This window comes from Mus musculus, chromosome 16, assembly GCF_000001635.26.
Source record: "Mus musculus strain C57BL/6J chromosome 16, GRCm38.p6 C57BL/6J".
Lineage (NCBI taxonomy): Eukaryota > Metazoa > Chordata > Mammalia > Rodentia > Muridae > Mus > Mus musculus.
This window is the reverse complement of record NC_000082.6, coordinates 34,974,122-34,999,121: the sequence shown is the minus strand read 5'-3', so window position 1 is coordinate 34,999,121 and position 25,000 is coordinate 34,974,122. Positions and strand designations below refer to the sequence as shown.

Sequence of the window (25,000 nt, the reverse complement as noted above, 5' to 3'; positions counted from 1 at the left end):
TCAGGAGATCCAGTGAGAGCAGTGACAGTCTGAGTGACAAGCACATGTTCACGTGCACACACACAGCTACACCAACAGAGATACACACACACACACAGCCACACACATAGCTACACACACACACATATGCACACAGCTACACACACAGCTACACACAGAGATACACGCACACACAGCTACACACATAGCTACACACACACACGCATATACACACAGCTACACACACAGCTACACACACAGAGATACACACACACACAGCTACACACACAGAAATATATACACACACACAGCTACACACACAGCTACACACACACACACACACACAGCTACACACACACACAGCTACATACATAGCTACACACACACACATATACACACAGCTACACACACAGAGATACACACACACACAGCTACACACACAGCTACACACACAGAGATATACACACACACACAGCTACACACACAGAGATATATACACACACACACAGCTACACACACAGCTACACACACACACACAGCTACACACACAGAGATACACACACATACACACTCCAAGTTAAGTTGTGCTGTGCTTTGGCCTTGCAGCCCCTCCTCCTTGAAGGCGCAGGAGAAACTGATGATCCTAACGTAAATGGCTTCAGGCATGGAAGTCACGCAGACAAGACCAGACAGGGTACAGAACTTCCCACCAGCCCCCCAAAACTTGTAAAAGTCCAATGTCCCTCTGCTCTGAGGGTTCCTCTGCCGCTTGCTTTGCCATCCCTACTCCTAGGCTGTGCTTGAGCGCTGCCTCTCATGCTCTCACCTTAAGCTGCTCTCTTAAATGTTCTCACACCATTCCTAATCGCTCTCCTACCTCTAGGCCTGATCAAAGCGGGTCAACAAGACCTTTCTCAAAAAAAAAAAAAAAAACAAAACCAAAACCAAAAAACCCTCACGCTAGTCAGTGTCTGTGTGTATAGAGATTTGTGTGGTCTAGGGGATTGGACTCAGGGCCTCACAGGCAACAGCTCTATGTCCTGCTGAGCCACGTCCTCACTTTGATAGACCTTCTCCTGATAGGCTGCTCTTGGTTTCTTTGTTATAAAGCCATCCACTTAAAAAAGAAAAAAAGAAAAGAAAAAGGCAAAGAAAGATTGTTCTTTCCTTCCCTTCCTAATTCTAGAAGTTACTTTACTCAAAAGGTCCCGAGAGTCCTGGTGCTGGGGAGTGTCACAGAAGTGCAGACACGCTCACTCTGGACGCCATGCTGGGCTGTGTGACTTTGGGGAGGCTGCTTAATGCTGTACTTGGTCAGAGCCCCACGGGAAATAACCCTCTGCTCTGTTGGTTCTGCTCGCGTAAGCACAGCCTTGAAGCTGTGCTTGAGAGGCCTCGCCCATCCTGCGCTTATCTTGTTGGAATATTGTAATCATTGGAACAGAAGACTTTCTGTCCCCAGCTCTGCTCATTTCGTGGGTCCCATGCTAAGATCCCCCAAGGTCTCTGTGTTCTGCTCACTCACTACTATGTGGCTGCACTGCCCCGTGGAGCAGAGACACTACACAAGAGATTACAGAAGGAGCAAAGCCCAGACTGGGAGCTTGGCCCTGTATGTGGGGGTGGGGTGGGGATGGGTTGGGGTATCCCAGCTTGCCTCACTGTACACTCCTGAGCACGCTCTCCCTCACCCTTACAACCTACCTTCTTTGTCTTCACTCTAAAACCTCTTTAAGGAGTTATCAGGTTTCTACTTTCACACATATCACACAGGTGACTTCACAGGTCCCCTGGGGCCACTCCAGATGTTGGACATCATTTAACAAATGAGAGGCCTTCACTCTGCAGCGTTAGGTCACCACCCGAGGTCACACAGCCTGCTGACAAGCTCTTGAGCTGGCTGGCTCCAGTCGCAAGACTTGTGCCAACCGTCCTTCCAGAGCCTCTTATGGGCAGCCTGCATGGGTTCTCAGTGGCTTGCAAAGACCATTACATGTGTCCCATTGCTAGGGAGCTCCATGGGAGTCCATTGTTAATGGAGATCTATAGGCTAACATGAATAGATGAAGTATCAACTGGGCCTGTGTGGAAGTCACTAACCAGCACTAGCCTCGGGAGGTTGGGAGAACAGAAACTGGCCCTTTAGGATCAAAGGTAAAGGGGCCCAGTGTCCCTTTGGGTTTGGCTATTCCTCTCACTTCAGGCAGTACAAGCTTGACCTCTTAGCCAGGCTGCCATGTGCAGCCACCCCCATGTGGAGTAAGGGAAGACCTGCCCAGAGCTTACCTTCAATCTTGCAGTCAAATCTAGCAGCGCTTCCCTCCACGACTTCCAGATCACGGATGGTCTTAGAGAAATAAGGTTTCACATGGGGCTTTTCCTCAGCAACAGCCTCCAGGAAAGCTTGGGAGACATCGTCTAGAAGACCAAGAGAGGACCAGGTCGTTTCTTCATTTCTTGCTCTCTCCCTGGGTTTAAAAGGTTCCTTCCTTCCTTCCTTCCTTCCTTCCTTCCTTCCTTCCTTCCTTCCTTCCTTCCTCCCTCCCTCCCTCCCTCCCTCCCTCCCTTCCTTGTGTCCTTCCTTCCTTCTGTCCTTCTGCCCGTCCTTCCTTCCTTCCTTCCTTCCTTCCTTCCTTCCTTCCTTCCTTCCTTCCTTCCTTCCTTCCTTCCCTCCCTCCCTCCCTTTCTCTCTCTCTCCCCTCCCCCTTAAAGTTTCTATAATTTAGCAAATAGTGCTGCTTAGGGAAGTGAATCATAGCACGTCTTTCTCCTGGGGATGAACTGGCCTGCTGCCAAATGGTTTCTGGCAGCAGAGAGCACTGTGCCCAAAACAGGGAACTGCTCAGCCTCCCTCTTCCCCGATGCTGACACACTGAAAAAGAAAGTCATCTTGAAAAAGGATTTTTTGGCTGAACTTCTCGGACTTCAGGATTCGGTTGAGGGTGTGAGGACAGAAGCTACTCCTTTTCTGATCTTGGTGCCTGGCCTTCTGTTGCGGCAGGTCTATCACCAGCTCCCGAGAAAGCTCCACGACACCCGGAACTGGCCAGAGTGGCTTTTCCGTACCTATATAGCGTTCAAGGTACCCAGCTCCAGACCAGGATGTGGGATACGTCCAGGGAAAAACCAAGCCCCGGAGGAGGTTTTGCGTCCCCTCCTGTCCCTTCAGACAATTTCTGGCACACCTGGAGGAGCAGCAGAGGCACTGCAGACTGTTGGGAGCTGAGAGAATGCTCTAGAACAGCCAACGACCCTACCTTGTGCACAAAGCACTTCTAGACTCACTTCCCCACCCGGAGGTACCAAATCATCTTCACAATGGGCATGAGGGGCGTCTGCCTCGAGAAGATGAGGGTCTTCACATGTCTGTCTAAAACACCAAAGGCCAAGGCCTTCGCTGCGGAGATGGCCGAGGTAGCATTTTGCATGTGGCGGCAAGGAGCCACATCAGTCCCAGGAGGGGCCTACTGACCAGTCTGTCCAGGCCACACAGATTTCACATATTTCAGCTGTATAAATGCTGTCATGGAATCTGCCCTGTACAAGTTAATTTTTCTTTAAAACAAAAACATAAGGCAGCAGAAGTTGGAAGGGTATTTTTAAAATGTTATGTAACCATATGTGATTTTATTTTATTTATTCTTGTCTATCGGTATACAAAAAAATCTCCTTTATAATAAAGAAAAAAAAGAAAGAAAGATCTTAATAAAGGCTTCCTTAAGTCTTCCACAAAATTTAGGCAAAAGAAGCCGATAATCTGGTTCTAGCAAACAAATAATAGCCTTTGCTCTGAAAATAGTTAACAATTAAAGAATAATTACCAGAGTTAATAGTTGTCAGGGAAACCCAAAAAGTCTTTCTGAATTTATCACTGTAGAGCATAAATGTTCCTCTACTCGCAACTCTTCCCCTCTCACGAGTGCCTGGGAAAAGCCTTACCTTCAGACTCTAGTTTCTCCGCATTGATTGGGCTGGTTGGTGACCCTGTTGAAGATTTCCTGCCACTGAGCCCTGAGATCATTGCCATAGAGGACAGTCTCCCGATGGCTCTCACAGCATTGCCCGTTTTCTGGAAAAGAGATACGGAGGTTGGACTCAGGCGGTGTCCCTGGTTCCAGTTTGCAAGTTCTGATCAGAGATGAAGAGCCCAGGCTGGGAGAAGCAGCCACTGGATGCAGGGCCTTTGGAGTGAGCCCAGCCTCTCTCTCCTCACACTGTCAGCGTGTCCGAAGATGTTCGGAGAATGGAATGGGTTCTGGAACTGATGTGCGAGTTAATGTGACTAAACAAGGTCAACATGAGACAAAAACTCTTTTCATACTGTGCTTCAACTCCCATAAAAGGGATAGTTTATATAAAGCAACTGCAGCCTGAGACAGCTCCAAAGACTTATTGCTGACTGGGCCCAGTGGGGCTGTTCCTCATAAAACAATGCCTGCAATAGGATTTCAAGTGGTCAAAGAGACAGTTACTACAGACCCCACGGGTCCAGGAAAATGAAGCAGTGTTCGTATTATTGATCTTGGGCAAGCCACTTGACCTCTCCAGGCTTCAGTTTCCTTCTGTGTCTAAGAAGGGGTCAGGCAGGATGGTCTCCAAGGTCCCATTTAGTTCTGTTTATGATTGAGATACTTCAGAGATTTGAGGGGAAACCCAGGCTGGCCCCAGCGCCAGTTTATGGTTGCCCAGTGGAGCTGTTCCTCCCCAGGGTCCATGCTGGTGCCTGAGACAAACACCCAAAAATGGGCCACTTAGGAGAGGGTGAAACTTTTGCTGACCAGTATAAGGATCTGCCATATAACATCTACGTACTGTGAAAGTTCTGTGTTCCCATATGTTGCCTTTCCTGTGTGGACCGCACATTCTGCTAGCAAAACCGCTTTCTTCCTGGATTAATTTTACATACTCAGACATTTCAGTGAAGCCTCACAATTCTGACTGCTTGGAATTTTCAGCAGAGACCTGCTGTTGCAATCGTAGCTGCATTTCCAGTCTGCACTCTGCCCTCCTTGTTAGAACCTATTTTTATTCACTTTGGACAAACAATCAAACTGGCTCTGATATCTGGCCATCAATATCCTCCTGCACACAGCATGGTAGAGTGTGGGTATGTTCCTGGCTCTCTGCTACCACAGTGAACAGAACCCAGGGTTCCCGGGTAGGGTGAAGAGACAAGGTACTGGCCCAGCAGAGGGAAAGTCCTCAGGCACCCCCGGTGGTCTGGCTGATGGCTTTGTAGGTCGCAGTGTGAGAAATCCACCTGTTCTCACGGGGACCTACCTTGTCCTGGGAACTGATATAAGGTGGCGCCCGTCTCAGTGGAGTCAAGATCATAGCAGCTCACTCCCCAATCAGCTGATCCCTCCCTTCTCACACACTGGTTTGTTCTGGGCTCAGTGTTGAACCCAGAGGGTTCCTCCCAGCAAGGCCAGTTCTCCGACCACTCATTGCTCTATGACCTTGTCCAAGTTAGCTCTTCCTTCTCTGAGGACTGGTGTCCAGATTTTCAATAGAATCAGTATTTGTACTCTTCTTGTAGCTCTAGTTTTCCCAAAGGATTTCTTATTCCTGCTCAGGAATGGGTAGGGTAGCAGCACCCCAGCCCTCCGCCCTGAGCCCACCGACTCTGGTTCCAGACAGGTAGAGTGGGGTTTGTTGGGATTGTATTCACTGCACGCTGTGGAGAGATGATGCCTTTCTTCTTTCTTGGTTTTATTTTGTAACTAATGTTACCAATATGAGCTTATCAGAAAGAGGCAAACAAAAGGTCCAGTGTTTCAGATGGAGTAGCAAACACATTAGGCACAGACACTGTCATGTGGACAAACTCCCAGCAGACAGAGACGTTCACTTAATTTCTTAAGTGGGAGTATTTGCAAGAGCTTAGTAAGGAAGAAAAAAAAAGGTCGACACCAGAATTCATTCTTTGGAAAGTGCTTTCTGGAAACCAACAGAAAGGATGTTGGCACTGTCCAGTCAACTTGCATGTCCCTGAGCTGAAACCTGATTGTGGCTTCACAGAGACCTTTGGAAATTTTGGAACAAAAACCATCAGAGCCAAGTTTCAGTTCTTGAGCCTGTTTCAAGAGGCCTGCTTTCTTTGTTGGAGGACAAGGTTGGCTAAGGCTGTGATCTTGGCAGGCAAAGTCTGTCTAGGCCTCCCGAACATAGTCCCAATTCCCTAGCTCTTGGAGAGCCAGCTAGGATGACAAGGACAGGTGGCGCACCACTGTTCATCTCCCAGGATTAGGGTCTTTCAGTGCTAATGGCAAACGATGTCCGGTAAACTTAGGCAAACTGGTCACCCAAGCACTAGCCTGTAAACATCTTTAAAACAGCCTGAGGATGACAGGGCCTCTGACAAGTATATGATGGCCAAGAGTTGTCTATATTTAACTGGGAGTGGTGGTGCACGCCTTTAATCCCAGCACTTGGAAGGCAGAGGCAGGTGGATTTCTGAGTTCGAGGCTAGCATGGTCTACAAATTGAGTTCCAGGACAGCCAGGGCTATACAGAGAAACCCTGTCTCAAAAAACAAAACAAAACAAAACAAAAAAAGAGATGTCTATATTTATATTTCTATATTAAAATATAAGCAGTCTGTATTATTTCTATATTAAAATATAGAGCACTCTGTATTCATGTATCTATATTAAAATATAGAGCAGACTCTAATATTTTTCCCCTTTATTTTTATACACATTTCTGGGGTCTCTGCAGTTTCTAGAAAATAAATGCATCTAACTTTAGGCTGTTAATTCCCACTCTTCTTTCTACTCCCACTCCCACGCCCAGCCTTTTACATCTAGTTAGCAGACAGAAGCCCTGCTATCCTCCCAAACTCACCCCAATTGCTACACTTCACATACATAGCTTGGCACTAGGCTTTCAGTATGAACTGAAAACACGCCTTCTTTCAGAACTTTACCCAAAGACCAATGGTATGATTAGATACCTGTGCCCCACTTAGTCCTGCAAGGAGAGATTTGTTACCAGGTTAATTCCCTGTTTTGGGGACCTTTTATCAGAATAGGGGAGTTGTTACAAGGTTCCTTCTGGAGTTGGCATGGACACATGTGCCTCATGCTCTCTCCCCCTGGATAGCCCACTCTAGTCCTCTCTGTCCTGCTGCACATTCCCTTGGCTGCTCTGAGACAGAGCCCCCTATTTCTGGGGGAGCCAAGGTTCTGGAATTGGAGTTTAAATATGGAAAAGATTTCCCTAAGGAAGCAACTTAACAGCAGGTCAGCACAGCTGAACTGTACTCAGTGAAATTAAGCCCGGGGACATGTTGAGTGAGATTTTTGTGGTCTAATTTGTGTGCAATTTTGCAGAAAAGTCATTTCCAAATGTTTTCACTTAAATTAGAAAAGGGAAATGAGGTTCTTTTTCTAAATTTGATCCTCACCCTTCTAGAAAAGCCTATGGCCAGTAAAGGGCAAACCCGGAGATAAGGGCTGAGCTGTGAGGTGTGGTTCCCTGGCTGCAGAAATGGAACCATTCTCTCCCACACCCACAGCTCCTCTCTGTGCCCATGCCCTGGGCTTAGCACCCGCCTGGCTTAGAGCCACTTACAGATAATTCTGAGGTGACAGGGCTGTTCTAGTTAAGTGCCCCATGCAAGGAAGATCCAGTTAGACCTGCTTCTTTGAAGGTTGCCCTTCTCTTCCTGTCTTTCCAGAAGAATTCTCCGGCATCTGATGGGCAGAGGACCACTAACAAAGGCAACTTTGATTTTGTAGATACCTTAAAAAAACTTAAGTCTACTTCCTACTCTGACCTACAAGGCTCAGTTGGTAAGAGAGACGGGTGTTCTAACCTACCTTGCACTTGGGAGAGTCAGGAGATCAGCCCAGTCCTTTCAAGCAAGAACTGACCTCCCTGTAGCAGGGCTCTCTGGCTGTTGTGTGCTCAGGATACAAGTCCCTGAAGCCCTTCAGCTGCAGGCTCTTGTGGTCTCTCCTCGGCTCCTAATCCATGTGTTAAGTTGTGTTTTCTAAGGAAACTGTGGCTAGTCACACGTGTAGTAGTGAGTGACTAGTGTTCCGTGGACCCCTTTCTCCCATCACACTGGCAAAGTCTCAGTCTCCCAGCCCTGGATCTCCAGGTAAAGGCTCTGCCTTTATGTCCATCCCTACATAGTTTCCACCTGCCATTTCCTTCTGGGCTTTAACTACGGCCCCTACTAAATTCCTAGCCCCTTCTCCTAAACATTCTTATAACTGTCAACTCTAGTGGAATGGCCCCTGCTCCATCCATGCTCACATATATGTGTAAGGATAATCTTGTGTGTTCTGTGTGGAAGCATCACCTGTCAATAAAAAAGCTGATGGTCTATTAGCTTAGGCAGGAAATCGGAGGAGGGAATTTCAGTAGGGAAAGCAGATTCTGGGATACAGTGAGGTGCTGGAGGAGATTCACCCAGAACTCTGAGGAGACAGATTGTATGAAACTGAGGAGAGGTAACCAACCATGTGGCAGTGGCAGGACTTAGAACAAACATTATCTAAATTATGAGCTAGTTGGGAAACGAGAAAATGCTTAAGGCCTAAGAATTTATTCATAATTAATTAAGTCTCAGAATTGTTATTTTGGGAACGGGGGCACGATGGTAAAACCCTCGGATACATATATGGTCATGGGGCTCTGCTAATCATTTGTAACTCCTGGTGTGCTTGCGTTCTTTTGTTTGACGTTGCTTTTGTTTCCCACCGAATTGTACATCTCTTGGGTATGGAAACCATGTCCTCTACAGAAGCCCAGGAGCTTTGCAACTCCAACCGTGATGAAAGAAAGAGTCAAACAGATGGAGAGGCTGCTAAGTGCTCTGGGGCTTGGATGACAATGTCACCATCTTGTTATTAGAGGCAGTTAGTTCTGTTATTGTTACCGCTGTATACTTTGGGGCCAGATTTCATGCTTTTCCATGATTTCCTGGCTTTTCCACTGATCCCTGCAATTCTGGATGATGCCCTCTCATCTACTCTCTTCCCTGGTTTGTCTGTAAAGTGAGGACAATAATAGCCTCAATGGTAAGATTTAAAAGCAATGGGCAGGCACATTTGTAATGTTTAATACTTATTGTCAAGTTGTTATGATGTAGAGGCATCTAGGAGACCAGTCTCTGGGCACACTAGTGAGGGACTGTCTAGATTAGGCTTGCCTCTGGATTTGCCTGTGAGAGATTATCTAGACTAGGTTAATTGTGGTGAGGAGATCCACTCACTGTGAGCAAAACTGTTCCACAGGCTGGGGTCCTAGACTGAATATAAAGCAAGCAAGCTGGCAGTTCATTGACTTGTTTCATCCTTGCAGATACAATGTGGCCAGTGGCCCCAGTCTCCCGACACTGACTTTTCCACCACAATGGACCAGGCCTCAAACCCTGAGCCAACATAACTCCTCTTTCTCTTAAGGGTGTTTTATCATAGCAAATGGGAAAAAACCTAACACGTACATGAAATCCTTTGAATCAGCTCTGATTCATAGCAAGCCTTCCTTCCATCCATATTAGCTACAGGCAGGATTGCAGAATGTCTGTGTCCCAGGTACTGTCCTAAAGACCTTCAAAATTTCTCTCATGATTTTTCACAATTTCTCGTGCCAGTGCTACCCTCACATGACACATAAGAACATTAATCCACAGCAAAGTTAACTCCCTTGCCTAAAGCTACCTTTATTTCCTCTTTGGAGCATGCATCCTCCCTTCCTCTCTCACAAGGAAGTATGTGACAAGGGTCCCAGCTTCTCCAGGACTGCTAGATACCCTTCAAGGTCATGGTGCTCACTGAAAGCCAGGAAGACATGGCCACTAGCAGTTTAGCCTGGTTGAGGGGAGGCTGCACAAGGCCTCTGATCCCCAGGAGACAAAGCCAAGCAGGTCAGGAGATTCCTCTGAGCTAAGAACTTTGTGTTCAAGGATGTTAGTAACTCAGCACCTTAATCAATTGTCCCACTGGACACAGGTCATTGCAGAAACAAATTCAACCTTTCATGGAGTGAAGCTAGGATCACAGGATCACATGGCCTGGGACGAAGCTAATCTGAGGAGCAGCATCTTAGAGTGAAGCTAGGGCTACCTGGACGGGAATGACGCTAAACTGAGAGCAGCATCCTACCCCACTGAGTCCACATTACCTGCCACTTCCTTCTTGCCATGTATTTCTTCATCCGGTCCTTGGACAGCTTCTTGGCCTCCATGTTCTTGGTGTCTTTCATCAGCCATGGGTGCTGAAGGCACTGGGTGCAGTCCAGACGGTTTCTGATGGAGGCAGAGATCAGAGGATTTCTGAGCAGGTGGGGACCTCAGAGATGACAAATGGGATGACATCTGTCCCAGGTTACATGGGACACAACCCAGGTCTGCTTGGCTCACACACCATGACCAGGGGCACTGTGTACTTGCCCTTTTTCCCATTTGGTCTGATTGCACTGACTGGACCCAGCCCAACCACCAGCAGATTCTCAACCTTTGTGGTCCAAGAGCGTCAGGGTTATAAGGCAGACAAGCCCAGCACCATATTCCAGGGAGGTCTGCCCTTCTGCTGGCCACATGCGGGCCTGACCCTTTGGTCTCCTAAAATAGTGATGAGAGTGGAACACTAAGACAAACCTGCAAGAATCTCTGAATGTTCATGTATTATACTGTGGCTGAGTATCAGAGTTTCCTGTCACAATCCAAAGAGGTGTGTCCTACACGCAACTCTCAAGCTACAGCAGCCTAAGAACTACATTTCATCTTTCTGAGAGCTTCTGGAATCTGGGAACATTTCAGGGGCATCACTTTACTTGCTACATGACTGAGTCCAAAGGACTACATGCTAACACAGAGGGAAAGTGACTAGAGAGAAGCATGTCTCAGTGGGGAGGACTTTTAGAGAACGGGGTCATGATGTCTTAAGTTGACTTACATCCTTTTAATGTCTATATTTTGCATGTATAAATTTATAACAGACATTTAAAAAAAGACAGAAAGTGGTCTTTGGTGGAAGATAGATACGCTGGTTTTTAAGGATTTAAAAGAATGTAACGTTTTATTCTATTTGATGAAGCTGGCTCTTTGGTGAGCCCATTTTATGATCAGAGAAGCCCAATACAGTCTGTTGCTAAGTCATTTTAAGAGCAGATGAGAAAATGAGGCACCATACAATGCCTCATCTATCAAATGTGTGAATGAAGTTTCCTTTACAAAAGCCATCCTTGGGCCAAAGTTATCGGAAGGGAGCTATCTATCTTGGGAGTAGGAACCTTCACCTTGGAAGGAAATCCAAACTCCCACGACATCCAGATTCTTTTTTGGGTCAGGATGACTTCTGACACAACTGTGGCCACTAAGAGGCAGGGACTGCATTGTGAGGAAGTGTGAATATCACCTGGGGAGTCCAAGTCTGCGAGGCTCAAGAGGATTCTGATAAATGGGTATCTGGAGACATAGATGCAGCCATCTAAGAGGTTCTGCAAGAGCCTCCCTTCCGTAGCAACCCCTCTGTATTCCCAGAGTGGGAGGTAGCTAGCTACAGCCCAGAGAGCCACAAACCAGGTGGACCAGTAGAAACCAGGTTGTGAAATCACCTGCTAGCTCTACACTTCTTGCCTATCCCTAGAGGTGGCTGCCTCTCGCCTGCTCCAGCCACACTACCTATGTCAACACCACCCTTCTTGGTATGGCCCCAACTATCCCCTATTGTCAAATCCCACTCAGAGCTGGGGGTAGAGTTGGGGTACTGGGAACAGGCTCTGCCGCTGGATGCTCATTTTTAGAATGGATCCCTAGAGCTCCCTATCATGGTATATCTCTCCTGAGGAGCAGCAAAGCCTCTTACCTTCCTGCTTTAGTTTAGCTGACTCCACTCACCTGGAGAGATAGACCAACAAGCCACGTAACCCCTGCCCAGCTCTTCCACCTAGCCTCACTCCAACTACGCTAAAGGCTGTTTGTTTCACCGTTCTTCACAGCTTGCCATCAAAGGCAGAGGCATCCCAGCATCCATTGCTCACCAATGTGTTGTGTGTTAGAAGAAACTGGGCCATATCTAAGGAATGATTTCAAAGTGAATGAAGCACCAAGCCAGAATAATCAGGGGATATAAAGAGGCCCCTCCAATGGGTTGTTAACGATTTTTGTTATCTGCGTTTGCAAGTTAGGCAGGCGTTCCCCCACCCTCACTGTGAAGAGGGCCTGTGGAGTCTACAGGACTCTGAGGGCCACAGCCAAACAGACTATAAAAGGCCAACCACCACAGAAAAGCTGTTGCTTCCCAAGACCCTTCCTCGCTCAGGGGTCAACAATCCAGTAGGGTTTCTATGTTTCTAAAGTGTATGTGTGTGTGGGGGGGGGGCGGGGGTGGTGGTGGTGGTATGGAATGCCTTGTGCCAGGAAGCAGGAACTGCTCCACACAACCACTGGCTGAGTCCTCACTGGACACTCCTTCCTCTTCAGGGAACACAGGACTGGTGTAAGACCAGGAAGGGGGAGCTTCACAGATACAGGAAGGCCCTGCGCCCCAGGACTAGCCAGAGGCTGACGAGACTGCCATCCCTGCTTATTACTTCATATCTTTCTTCAGCAAGTTACTGATGAAATCCTTTGCGTCATCGGAGATCTCATCGAATGCCTCGTCATCGAAGTCCCAGGTGGCTGAAGTGACGTTGGCTAAGGTCTCGTTATCATTGTCACCCATGAAGGGAGAAAGTCCGCTGACCCTGGGGAGAAGAGAAGGAGAGCAGTAATGAAGTGGGGCTGGGCTGGGAGGGGTGGGGCAGGACTCCTCTAATAGAGTGCAGAGGTCAAAGGTGAGGCTCGGCCCTGCACTCCAAGCATACACCAGATGGCTCTCGCACCTGCCTTTCCTCTTCCTCTTGGAAGAGGAAATCCACAGGGCTTCTGTATCTCTCCTCAGTCACTCATTGCACCTAGGGGTACCCCCAACCTTTATATCAATCACCTGTGAGGTTGATGTGGGAGATTGACCTGAGAAACCCCTCTCTCCCCCTCTTCTATCCTGATCTCAGGTTGGCCCTCACTCCTTATAGACCCTTTAGTGGGTCCCTTCCTCCCATCTAGTATATATACTCTTTTCTAGTCTCCTGCTTTATAACCTCAGGGGGTTGGGGGAGGCACCATACAAGGATGGCTCATCAAATATTAGCTCAATAAGCATGAGGGCTTTCAGTCGGTGAGGAGATGTGGGCTGCCTATGGCATTTATGTCACACTGGAACACAGGCTACATGGCAGAGGACAGAGTGCAGCCACTTTGCTAGCTGAGAGACTGACCCTGGGCATTATCCCTACTTTCTAGACCACTTTTTCTTTGTGCTCTAAAATAGTCTCTCAACTCTGTGGTCCCTGCCCCCTCTTCATCAGCAGTAGGCACTGAGCACACGTTACCACCTGCAGTGTAAAGATCTGAAATAGATGAACCCATTTAATCTTCACATTGCCCCGGAACACAGGTAATCTTCACTCCTTCATTATATAGCAATGGCAAGTGAGGCCCAGAATTTGCTAGGTAGCCTGCCCATAGATTCCCAGACATTGAGCTGTGCAACTTGGTGCCTGGGTCCCCCGGCCCACCCTTGACTGCTGCTGCATGCTCGTATTTCCATGCAGATTAAGGAGCTGCATGCATCACACTGGCCCACTGGGCAGTTCACATCAGGGCTCATTTGGCGCCATGTATATCCTACAGGTCTAGATAACCTCTACCATCTCCCCATAGCCCAAGTCAAACACAATGTGGAAGGCAGCGACCTCAAAGTCAACCAGAACACACTGTGCTCACTTGTGACCTCTATGCACCTCTTCTGCAAGCCAGCCATCCCCTCACCTTGCATGTCGACCTGCACAGCCACCTGGAATCCCATCCTGAGATGAACCTCAAGTCTAGCATTCATGCTCTATTGCCACCATCTTGAAGTTGTTAACAATGCTTCAACAAATAGCCCCGCCTCTTCAGTCTGAAAAGTATATACTTAGCCCTCTTCTGACCCTGTCTGAACCACATGAAATATATCTAGGGCCCTCTTAAGTCAGGGTTTTATAAACATCCTTCTTCCAAATCCTTATTAATCCACCATCATAAACAACAATGCACTGACAGCTGCTGGAGCTGCTCAGCATTCAAAAGACCTCAGCTCATGAAATCTGCGTGTACCGGAACACTGTGCTTGAACAACACCCACTTGAAGCACTGGGAGAAGGCTGGCCATGGGAGAAACCCTCTGCTGAATAGAGAGCTGGTGGGTGTGGATTTTCTCACTCTAGTTAATATACTTGTGGCTTTGAGTAACACTGACCTATTGCAGATAGCTTTTCTTAGGCAAGATGCTGACTTAAGTCCATGAGGGCAATCTAAATCATTTCTGGTCATGTATCCAAGAGGGTGTGAGTAAGAGGTTACCGGTCCTTGAGTTCATACTGTCATGTGCTACTCCATTTTGATACCATGGTGACTGGGGTGGGTTGCCTGGGGACCTCAGCTCCCTCCACCTCCGTGTGATGTGTATGGCTAAAGCAGGCTCCACCAAGATGCAGCCTGTCATTGCTTGTGAGCGCCTGCTTTTGCTTGCCTTTACATATTCTGTTTGAAGCAAGGAGGGGCAAAGTCCTTTGGTGCTCCAAAAAGACAGCAAGAAGAACAAACAGCGGTGCTGAGGAATGCAGAGAGGGCCCCTTCTGCATGCCTCCTTTCCTAATTAGGACTTGGAATCCTGCAGAGATAGGTCTTAATCGCTGTCCACGGTGCAGGCACAGGGAGCCCCAGCCTCTGGCCTTGGCCGTGCTCCTGCCTGGCAGCACATCCCTCTGAAACACTCTGTCTTGCCCAAGTCCCCTCTTACCCAAGTTCCCCTGGAATTCGAAACTTACAATACTGGTACATAGAGCACGATGGATAAGGTAGAATTAGTGTTACTGATTATATTTCTGCTTCAGTAGGTAGTGTAGTGCAGGCTGGCCTCCAACTCATGATCTTCCTGCTTCAAATTTACAGATGCTGGAATGGTGTATAGAGCTATGCTTAATTTGAAGTTTCTATTTTTTTCTATTTAGGACTTTATTGCTAGAATATATATATAGGGTCATGTGTGTTTTTATATTAGGGGGAAAAAACCAAACTATTAACCTGTTAGCAAACACACTAATGCTATAGGGCATTCCCAACCCCAGTGTTACATCTTGTTTTAAATCAAAGGACTTACCCGTCTTCATAAAATCGCTATCTGTCTGGGCAAGTTCTTGGATACTTGGTTTCTCTCTCACGGATGTGGATTCTTGACATTCATTCTCAAGTCTGAGTTGTGAAACTTACACTTGAGGGTGTTCTAACTGTGCTCGGCATCCAACTGGGGGCTAATGAGTGCTATAGCAGGCTTCTTGCTCTTTTGTTTGTTTGTTTGCTTTGTTTTTTTTTTGTTTTTTGTTTTTTGTTTTTTGTTTTTTTTTTTTTTTGAGACAGGGTTTCTCTGTGTAGCCCTGGCTGTCCTGGAACTCACTCTGTAGACCAGGCTGGCCTCGAACTCAGAGGTCTGCCTGCCTCTGCCTCCCAAGTGCTGGGATTAAAGGCGTGGGCCACCATGCCCGGCTAAAGCAGGCTTCTTTCAGTCTGCTGGATCCCCGGCCCCGGCTGTTTAATTCTCACTTGTTTTATGTATATGAGGGCCTGCATACATGTCTTTGTGACACATGTGTGCCTGGTGCCTGAAGGGGGCTAGGAGAGGGTGTCAGAAACCCTGGAATTGGAGTTACAGAGGGTTGTGAGCTGCCACCTACGTCCTGGGAACCAGGTCTTCTGCAAGAACAGCAAGTGCTCTTAACTGCTGAGCCAACTCTTGGGCAAACTAATGGCTTAATTTTTTTGCTTTTGTTTCTTTTATTTTTCAGGACACGGTCTGTCTGGGTAGCCCTGGCTGTCCTGGAACCTGCTCTGTAGACCAGGCTAGCCACAAACTCAAACATAGGTGATCTGCCTGCCTCCTATGTGGTGGGATTAATGACACCATGTCTGGCATCAATTAACCCTTAGTTTCCCCACAGTGAACCCTGCTAGCAACCCGTGGGCTGGAGCCTGCTCTTCCCTCAGGGTGTGATGTCAGGAGAGTAGAGAGTGTGGAAATGTCCCTTGGACTACGCTTGCTCCATCACTGTCTTTAAAGTCACAGACGTGATCTGGCAACAGTGGTAGTTAAGGGGCCACATGCCTGCCAGTGCTTCAGAAGGGTTTAGGTTTTATCCCATTTCAATCTTAAAGAATCCCCAGTGGACAATTTGAAAGAGCAGACACATGGGAAGAACAGAGGACTAAACTGGGGATTTAACTGTGGAGTTTCTGGGAAGCAAAACCTGAAGATAGTGGCTGGATTTGGCAAGGGATCAGAGAGGCAGGGAATCAGATGGATCCCTGGGCTCAGCAGAGATAAGGGCAGTCCAGTCCCAGCAGTGTAGACAGAGGCTACAGCCTCACACTCCTCTTCCCTCAGGGGCATTTTCCTGACTTGTATACAGTGTTAGGGGAGGGCCCCTGGCTCTTTGGAGTGTGGCAAGTACTTCACAAGGAGCTGAAGTGGGAGGGAGGTGTGGCTGACAGGAAGATGAGGACCACAGGTCAGAAGGGCAGGGATGAAGGAACAGGGTTGAGATGCTCAGATACGAGTGGCTCTCCTCAAGAGTATGGCAGAAGGAGAGCCAAGGAATCCCTCCCTTCAGGAGAATCATCTCAGAGATGCCATTGTTTCTGTGCAAAGATAGGAACTGCCCTAATTCCTGAGCTGGATTTTCCCAGAATTCCAGTTCCCACAACGAGGTTGGATACCCCTACACTGCCATGCGGTGCCAGTGATGTCCAGCAGCACTCACTGTTCTTGAACGGTGATCAGGAGAGCTTTCTCAACAGAGGTGGAAGAGGCCAGAGCAGGAACTGTTAGACAGATGACCCAGCACTGAAGAGGTGCCACGGGGCACTTGAGGGCCTCTTCCAGCGGCAGCTTCATTCAGTTCTGTACATCAGGGCTTAAAGGAAGCCATCATTTTGTAGGCTTCAGTTTCTGTTTTTAGGATCCTGTGTTCTGCTGAGAGAACCTAGCTCCAAAGAGGGCCTCCCAGATTTGGATCAGCCCTTATGGAACAGTCCAAAGAACTGCCACAGCAAAGGGGGCAGCCATCAGGACACTGAGCTGGGTGAAGCCAACTTGCTGCCTCCCTCTCATCCCTCTCTTTACTCCTGACACAAGGTTATCTTCCATTTTTTTTTCAAGTCCTTATTTCTTCGTTTTCACTTTAAAAGCAATCTAGTAAGCAATGTGTGTGTAAGATAATATCTACAATAATTGTTATTTTAAAACACAGTGCTCTCCTGACCCAGCAAGCCAAATTCCAGATAACATTTCCAGTGGAAAACACACAGCATTCTCTCTAAAAAAAAAAAAACGCATGTGCCAGAAGGCTGTAACATTACAAACTGAACGCTACCTAAGGTCCTTTAGTACACTGGATTATGTCCACACAGTGGCATGCTGCAGAGCTTGGATAATGAGCCATCCACAGTGGTGTGTAACAGTATGAATTAGACTGGCAGCATTGACTAAACGAAGCCAGTCACTTCCTTCTGGGTCCTTTCATGAAGTCCAGGAACGGACCGAACTGACCCGACCCCTAACTTCAGAAGAACGGATGGTGCTGTCTCCCTGGACAGTGAGCAGGAGAGGACCCAAGGTCTACAGGATCCTGGTTGGATTTGTTTCTCTGATTCAGTGTGGGACACAGGAATGTGCACATTGTCAACATTTACCAAGCAGTCCTGTTACAGCTGCGATTCATCCTGGTTTGTCTGGGACCATCCCCATTTTTGTGCTCAAAGTCCTGTACCCTAGGAAACTATTTATTCTGGGCAAAATGGAACACTTGGTCAGGTGCCCAGACCATGGTAAGTGGCTTCCGCGGCACCGTGCACTTTGATGTCCAATACGATCAAACCCCTGCTACCTCCCACTCTGACTTTGTGCTGAGATCAGACCCACCTCTGTGAAAGCAGTAGATCAGCTGATCCCCATGCCTCCCACAGTCAGCAATGCTTGCTGCAAGTACTGGGCGCAAGCTAAGCCAAAGCGGCACCAGTGGGGTCTGGCCAGAGTGAGCTGACCAAATGGAGCTTCTACGGGGCTCCATGTTTCACTAGGGCCCGAGATCAAAATGAGCTCAGGTTGGCCCAGAAGCTACAGGAGAGAGAGGCCGAGCTCAGGGCTCTCTGCTCTTCACTTAGCCAGGAACATGAAGAAAGCATGCAGAGTCCTTAGTCACTAGTAGCTCCTCCTAGAGAGCACAGGGGAAGGCAGAGAAATGCATGGGTTCTACTCTGGCCTGGAGGGGGGTGACGCTAGACAGGGAAGGCAAGGACTCTGTGGTACAAATGCTATATATAGCACAGGTCTAAGTGAACGAGGCTGTCCTCACAGGTACTCTGAGGACTTAGAAAGTCCCACCACACCAAAGCTTTTCTAATAGTGCTTCGTAAATCAACTGGATACTAAGAGTCATCTTTCACCCTGGGGGCCGAAGATCCCAAATGTCTTAGATTGCTTTCTTTGAGAGCCTCCTTAAATTCATTTAAAAAAAAAGATATGTATGTGTGTTTGTATACACATGTACCTGCATGAACACGAGTGTACCATATGTGTGCAGGCACTCGTCAGAACTAGAAGGTGGCTTTGGATCCCCCAGAACTGGAGTTGTAGGCAGCTGTGAGCTGCCTGATTAGGGGTGCGGGGTAGAAACAGAACATGGGTCCTTTGCAAAAATAGTAAATGTTCCTAACCACTGAACCATCTCTCCAGCCTTCTTTAATTTTCTATGCAAAATACTTAATTTTCCCTTTGTCTTAATACAAATATACATATGCATATATTTTGAAACAGGGTTTCATGCAGTCCAGGATGGCTATGTAGCTTTGAACTTCTTATTCTCCTGTCTCCATCTCTCATGTGCTGGGACTGAAATATGTTCCACCGTACCTGGATGTTTTTATGCAACAATGAAGACTGAGCCTACTACCCCATGCATACTGGGCAAGCACTTTCCTGACTGAGTTATAATCCTGACAACAATATTTTTAACAATTAAATGTACGCCACAGCTTTAGGGACTCATTCCACACCTGCACGGTGGCACACAAGGTCAAGGGCTGTTTCTAAGGCTTTAGTGACTGTGGCCCTAAGCTTCAGCACAACCCAACAAAAGGCACATGGAGGTCAGTTACTCCAAATGTAACCTTGGACAAACACTATGGGCGCCCTGGTCCTGTTATAAGTGGAGTGTCTCAGGCATTGCCACAGAGATTCAGGTATATTACAGGTTGCCAAGCACTGGTGTATACTGTTGGCTTCTCCTCCTTCCCTCCAGCATTGCTAACTCTGATTACTGTATTGATTTCTGTTGTCTGTTGTTCCCATTAAAAGTGCCTATTAATCAGTACATGTACTGGAGTGAGAGACGTGGAGGGACTGTGGTGTCCACCCTGGGAGGATGGGCCTCTCTCTTCAGAAGACGGTGAAGAGGCACAGCATCCCATCTGGGTTCCCTCTCACCTCATGACCCTGACCAAAGCCCCCAGGTGGCCAGCACTAGGGACAGTATTGCACCCAGGTGGGGAGATCTTTGTGTGTGGCACTAGATGTGGCTACAGAGGGTGGTGCAGGGAACTCACTCACCAGGAGCCCAGGAGCAGGATGGGCTGGTAGAGGTGGGAATGGGACCGGCAACCTATGGCCCTCCTGCTTGGAGCATGTGGTCTCCCATGGCTCACGCTGGCCTCCCCTTCACTGTCTCCCCACCCCAGCAAGAGCCTTGGGACTCACAGAATATAGCAGATGACCCCGATGCTCCACATGTCTGTGGCGTAGCCGATGGGCTCATAGTTGATCACTTCAGGAGCCACAAACTCTGGGGTCCCAAAGAGGACCTTCAGAGACCCAGCGTTCTCTGAAACCAGAAGACAGAGGGGGGTCAGTTGACAGTGTATCACAGAGCTGGGCAGGCCCTGCCCTTGTTTGTGTAACAGACACACCAAGAAAGCCAACAAGCAATAAACCCACCTTAAATACCTAGAGTTGGGGGTGGGGAAGAGGCCATTAAAGTACCTGTCCCTGAGTGGTGCTTTCACAGGCCCACGTCTCTAGCAAGCTAGTCCTGCAAGGTAGGGATTGTGACTTGTGCTCAGTGACCTCAGGTAGACGGTGACACTGACATTCGCTGTGTCTAATGTTCTTTGTTGCCAACTTCACAGGGATTTCTCTCTCTATTGGGTAGTTCCTTTGTCCTTTAAAGGATTTTCATAGCTTTACATTCTCATTAATACTAGGAGATAGGGACAATGCGGTGCCACTCAGGACAAAAGGGAGGTAGGTGCAGGGAAGTGAAGTCACTTCCCCACTCAGCCCAGTAGAGGTGGTCAGAACATGGACCCAGATGGTCTGATTGCTGGTCCGTGTTCTCCGTTCCCCCCATCCACGGCCTCTCATATTTATTCTAAACCTCCTTTTCTCCTCTCCAGCTGCTTGGACAATAGTCACAGGGGCCTAAACTCCAAAGTGGTATATCTTAGCCATAAAGGAGCAGAGATGCCCATTGGTGGTCCAGTCCAGATAGGAGATGCCAGCAATGGTTAGGCTTTGGCTTGGGAGTCACGTCTGATCTGGTTCAGCACCCCCAGACCCATGTCAATATTCTAAACAAAACCTTAGCGGCCCACTGCCCCACTCCAGCCTGCACCTAATTCCTCCTGTGCATTTTAACTGCTTCCCTATTCCTTGGTTCTCAGATACAGCTGTTCCTACAGTGTCCCTCTACCAAGGCACGGGAACACTGTGTTCCTTGGGCTCTGTCGCTGCCAGCTCCTGGAGGCCAGTGCTTCCCTATTTGTTCCACTTAGTGGTGGTTCCGGTCCAAAGGAAGGTCCTATGTAGTGGCCACTGTCTCTACCCCTCCTTGTGGCAGAAAAGAGTAGAGGCATATCTTCTCAGTACCAGGGAAGGCTCTGGCCATACTGTGCTGACAATCAAGCAAGTCCAGGTCTAGGAGGACCTCACTGAGCCGTCAGTGTCCTCCGGATGATCGGCACAGCCTCACCTGGGACAGGGAGGTTTACTAGGCATTATCTCGTCCAAGTATTTCTTGCTTCTCCAAGGGTGGCAGAATAAAGGCTGGCTCACTCCAGCTCCATGGCTGTGTATTAACAGAACAGTGTCTAGGAGGGAGGGAAGGGAGGGAAGAATGCTGCTCAGTGAGAGAGCCAGAGAGCTGTAGGGGCAGGGTGGACATGGGAGAGGGAGGGACATGAGGCGCAGCTGCTGACCATAAAGAATTCAGTTCCTGGAAAGAGGTTCTGATCACCCCCCCCCCCCCCACACACACACACCTTCTTCCTGCTGAAGATCTCAGAAGTTGGGAATGAAATAGCAAAGCGCTGAGAGCAGAGCATGCTGAGCTGGGTCCAGGGTCCCTATGTCCAGCCTCAGCATGTCACTGGCCCATGGTGGGAATCTGCTGGACAAAGCTCTGGACAATCTTGTGTCCCCTAGCCTACAAATTCTTCACCTTCCTCTGAGTGAGGATAAATGAGACTGGTTATATATACACTTTCTTTGAATGTGAAAGAATGTAACATAATGCAGATGTGAGGAGCCATCACCACCAAAATGAGTTGTTGTCACTAATGTCATTGTCATTATCATCATCATCATCACCAGCACCCGTTGCCATCATCACATATTCAGTGAGGGCCAAAGTGCCTACTGTGTGTAAGGACTGTTTCTACTGTGTATTAGCAGCTCAACAACCCTTCGGAGCAGGAGCTGTTAAGTCCCCCTTACAGAAAAGGAACTTGGTTTAGAATGATACAGCAGCCAGTGGTATGGGCTGGATTTGAACCTGAGAAGTCTTACTGGTCTGGGACTTTGGCTCCGACATTGAACATTTCCGACATGCAGTGTGTAGGACCCAACCACTGCCACCACACAGTAGCAATGCCGGGCCAGGTAGACGGGCCTTACCGAGTCTCCGTGCCAGGCCGAAGTCAATGAGCTTGATCCTGGTGCCTGTCTTGTTGACACACATGATGTTCTCGGGCTTGAGGTCCAGGTGCACAATGCCCTGCTTGTGGATGTACTCCACCCCTTCCGAGATCTGCCTCATGTACTTGATACACTCCCGCTCCGTCAGCTCGAAGTCCTCGTCAATGATACGCTCAAACAGCTCACCCCCGGACACGCTGTGGGGACAGGCAGAGGCAGAAAATGCACTGCAGTCACACAATAGGACGCTAGGGGGCAGGATGGCAGGGTGTCCTGCCAAGGTAGGCCAGTGTGCCTGTGCGTGCATGCGTGCGTGCGTGTGCATGAGCCAAGTTCCCACAGCTTTCCAGGCCCCATTCACTCATCTACACATGCACCTACTAGGCTACTAGATGGCCATTCACTCATCTACACATACACCTATTAGGCTACTAGAATGCTCAGGGAAGCACCTGAAATCTGGGGAGCCCTCAGGCCAGGCATGAAGGGAAAAATATGAACGAGCTCGCCTTATTTAGAAGGGTGATCCCTAGTAGTCGTTTTCTCTCATAGACCCTAGCTGTGCCTTTTAGGTACAGGGAGCTGACATTTCAAATAGTCACTTCCTTACAGAATAGAAGAATATGCTTGTACAGCTGGGAACAGGAAACGATCATTGATAATGAGAATCTTCAATAAAGTTTCTGGTGTTGGTTGGACGTAGCCAATTGCATAGCAGTTATAATAGAACTGCTGACTGTGAGATTTCACTCTCTCCAGCCATAGCTAACTTGTCTTGCTAGAATGCCTTCCTTGCCTCTCTACCTGGTAAATGTTGTGTCCTGGGTGTGTGCAATCCACTCCATGTCTAGAAGCCACAACTGGGCATCCCACTGCTAACCTCAGGCAGCCAGCATACTGCTCCGTGTATATGCACAGCCCTGATGTCTGAGGTTTGCTGTCTCCTCTGATCCCCCACCTCAGGCCTCCAGACCCACTTCTCCTGCCCACTCCTCAGAGGATTTAGAGCCCTACCCACGCTGACCTATGTGGCATCCAGGTGGCAGTAACCTGGCAGTTTGCTACAGTGGACTTTCAGTCCACTTCTAGTACTGTACGTACAAGCTCCCCTATAGGGAGTCATCAAGAATGCACAGAGCCAGGTGTGAATCCAATCTCTGAGTTTTAGAAGCTGTGATTTTGGACCAGGTAGTTCCTTGTCACTGATCTTGCAGGAGAGACAGACAAGAAGACGACAGAGCCTGTACACCTCCATCACTGTATGACTCCTCTGGAAGAGCTGAGTCCGGGAGTGGTTAGAAAGTACCACTGGCCACTAGAAGGAGCTAGAACAGATACTTTAGAACCACCCAGAGAAGAAAGACCCTGCAGAGCCAGCAGGTGGTGCCTCTTGTCCTGAAGCCTTCATTTCTACTGATTTCCAGGAAAGCTCTAAGACAAACTCTATTGTCAGGCCATAGCTACAATATCTTCATCTGTAAGATATGGATAATAACATCACTACCTGTTGAGTTAACACTATAGGCAAACTATGCAGAAGGGTACTAGCATGTTATATATATATTTTTCCTTTTAAAGAGTCATTTAGACTTATGTTGAACATATAGATTCTTGGGGCTGGAGAGATGACTCACAGGTTGAGAGCACTGGCTGCTTGTCCAGAGGACCTGGGTTCAATTCTCAGAACCCATAGGGAATCTCACAACTGTCTGTAAACGGAGCTCCAGGATATCCAACACCTTCACACAGACATGCCCGAAGGCAAGACACCAATGCATATAAAATAAATAAGTAAATAATTTAAAATGATATATCTATATATACATATATGAGAAAATACAGATTCCCAATATCTTCCCTCAGAGATTTTCTTTTGTAAAATCTTAGAAGGAATCTGAAGATCCGTATTTTAAAAGTCCCTAGGTCACTTGAATGGCCAGACATGTCTGGGAAACCCTGGCATACTCTACTTTAAATCCTGTGAGGCACTGAAGCTCAAGTTCTTGGCAAAGCCCTTCCCTACTTCTACACAAATGATACTTCCTTCTGAGGCTCTCCATGCCTTGTGCCTGTACTTTTTGTATCAAGCCTGTCTTGTCTCAGTTGCTGGTCCTCATAGCTGCATGAAGCCTGGCTCATCATCTCCAGGATTTTACTTGCCGCTGCTAGTATCTGGTACAAACAAGGTACACCCCCAGATAGTGGCCTCTAAGTTTAAAATGTGCTAAGAAAGCAGTCATTATTTCAACTTCCAGGGGGAGGTTCTGAGCAGTAAGTGTAGATGTCTAAGCCAGGAAGCTCACAGGGCTGCATTTCTAGAGGTAGATGACCTACTCATTATCGGTTCACATAGGCTCACATCTATTCAGCTGTATCAAATATATCTTTAAAGTTCTTCTTCAGTCACTTCCCGGTATGGAAGGAGCTAAGTACCAAGTTTCATAGTTCTGTCTGCTATCTACAGAAATGGGCCAAGACGGTGCCAGATGAAATGTGTTCTTAATAAACTGATATTGAGTGAATAAATGAACGGATACTATCACCAACAGTACTCATCCCAAGGGGCCAAGCTTATCCCCAGAACTGCAAGTCTGGGCTAGCTTTCCCCGGCAGCCAGAGAGGACAATGCTATCCAGGGCTTGGTACCTAGTCTCTACTCTTTGCCTCTTGGCAGCCAGCTGGATGCTCTTTTATAAATGTTGCTAACAGTAGAGCAAAGATGACATCAGTCACCGGTATCCAGTTGAAACTTCATATCTTCTCCAGGGCTCAGGGACCCATCACCACTTGGACAGTCCCAAGCACTTCCAAAAAGAGAAGCCCAAGCCCAGGCAGTAGCCAGAAGGGCCCTTGCTCCTGTACGACTGGGGCCTGTCCAGAAACCAAAAGTCAGACAGGCTGCAGACGTATTCTTCCTTATTTCCTACATATCTGAGGCTGGGACTCTGGAATACATTTAA

General features: G+C 48.0%; 1 protein-coding gene across 5 annotated transcripts in view; it reads right to left on the bottom strand.

The window, feature by feature from the left end:
- The window catches only part of Mylk (myosin, light polypeptide kinase), a 257,238-nt gene that overhangs the window by 3,315 nt on the left and 228,923 nt on the right, over positions 1-25,000 (bottom strand). For all 5 annotated transcript variants that reach the window (XM_006521702.1, XM_017316849.2, NM_139300.3 and 2 more), the window contains 6 exons: positions 22,020-22,237; positions 19,827-19,950; positions 12,529-12,681; positions 10,117-10,240; positions 3,919-4,048; positions 2,266-2,397 (listed from right to left, as the gene is read on the bottom strand). In XM_006521702.1, coding sequence (XP_006521765.1) covers positions 2,266-2,397; positions 3,919-4,048; positions 10,117-10,240; positions 12,529-12,681; positions 19,827-19,950; positions 22,020-22,237 — 881 coding nt within the window. The remainder of the gene's footprint in view (positions 1-2,265; positions 2,398-3,918; positions 4,049-10,116; positions 10,241-12,528; positions 12,682-19,826; positions 19,951-22,019; positions 22,238-25,000) is intronic.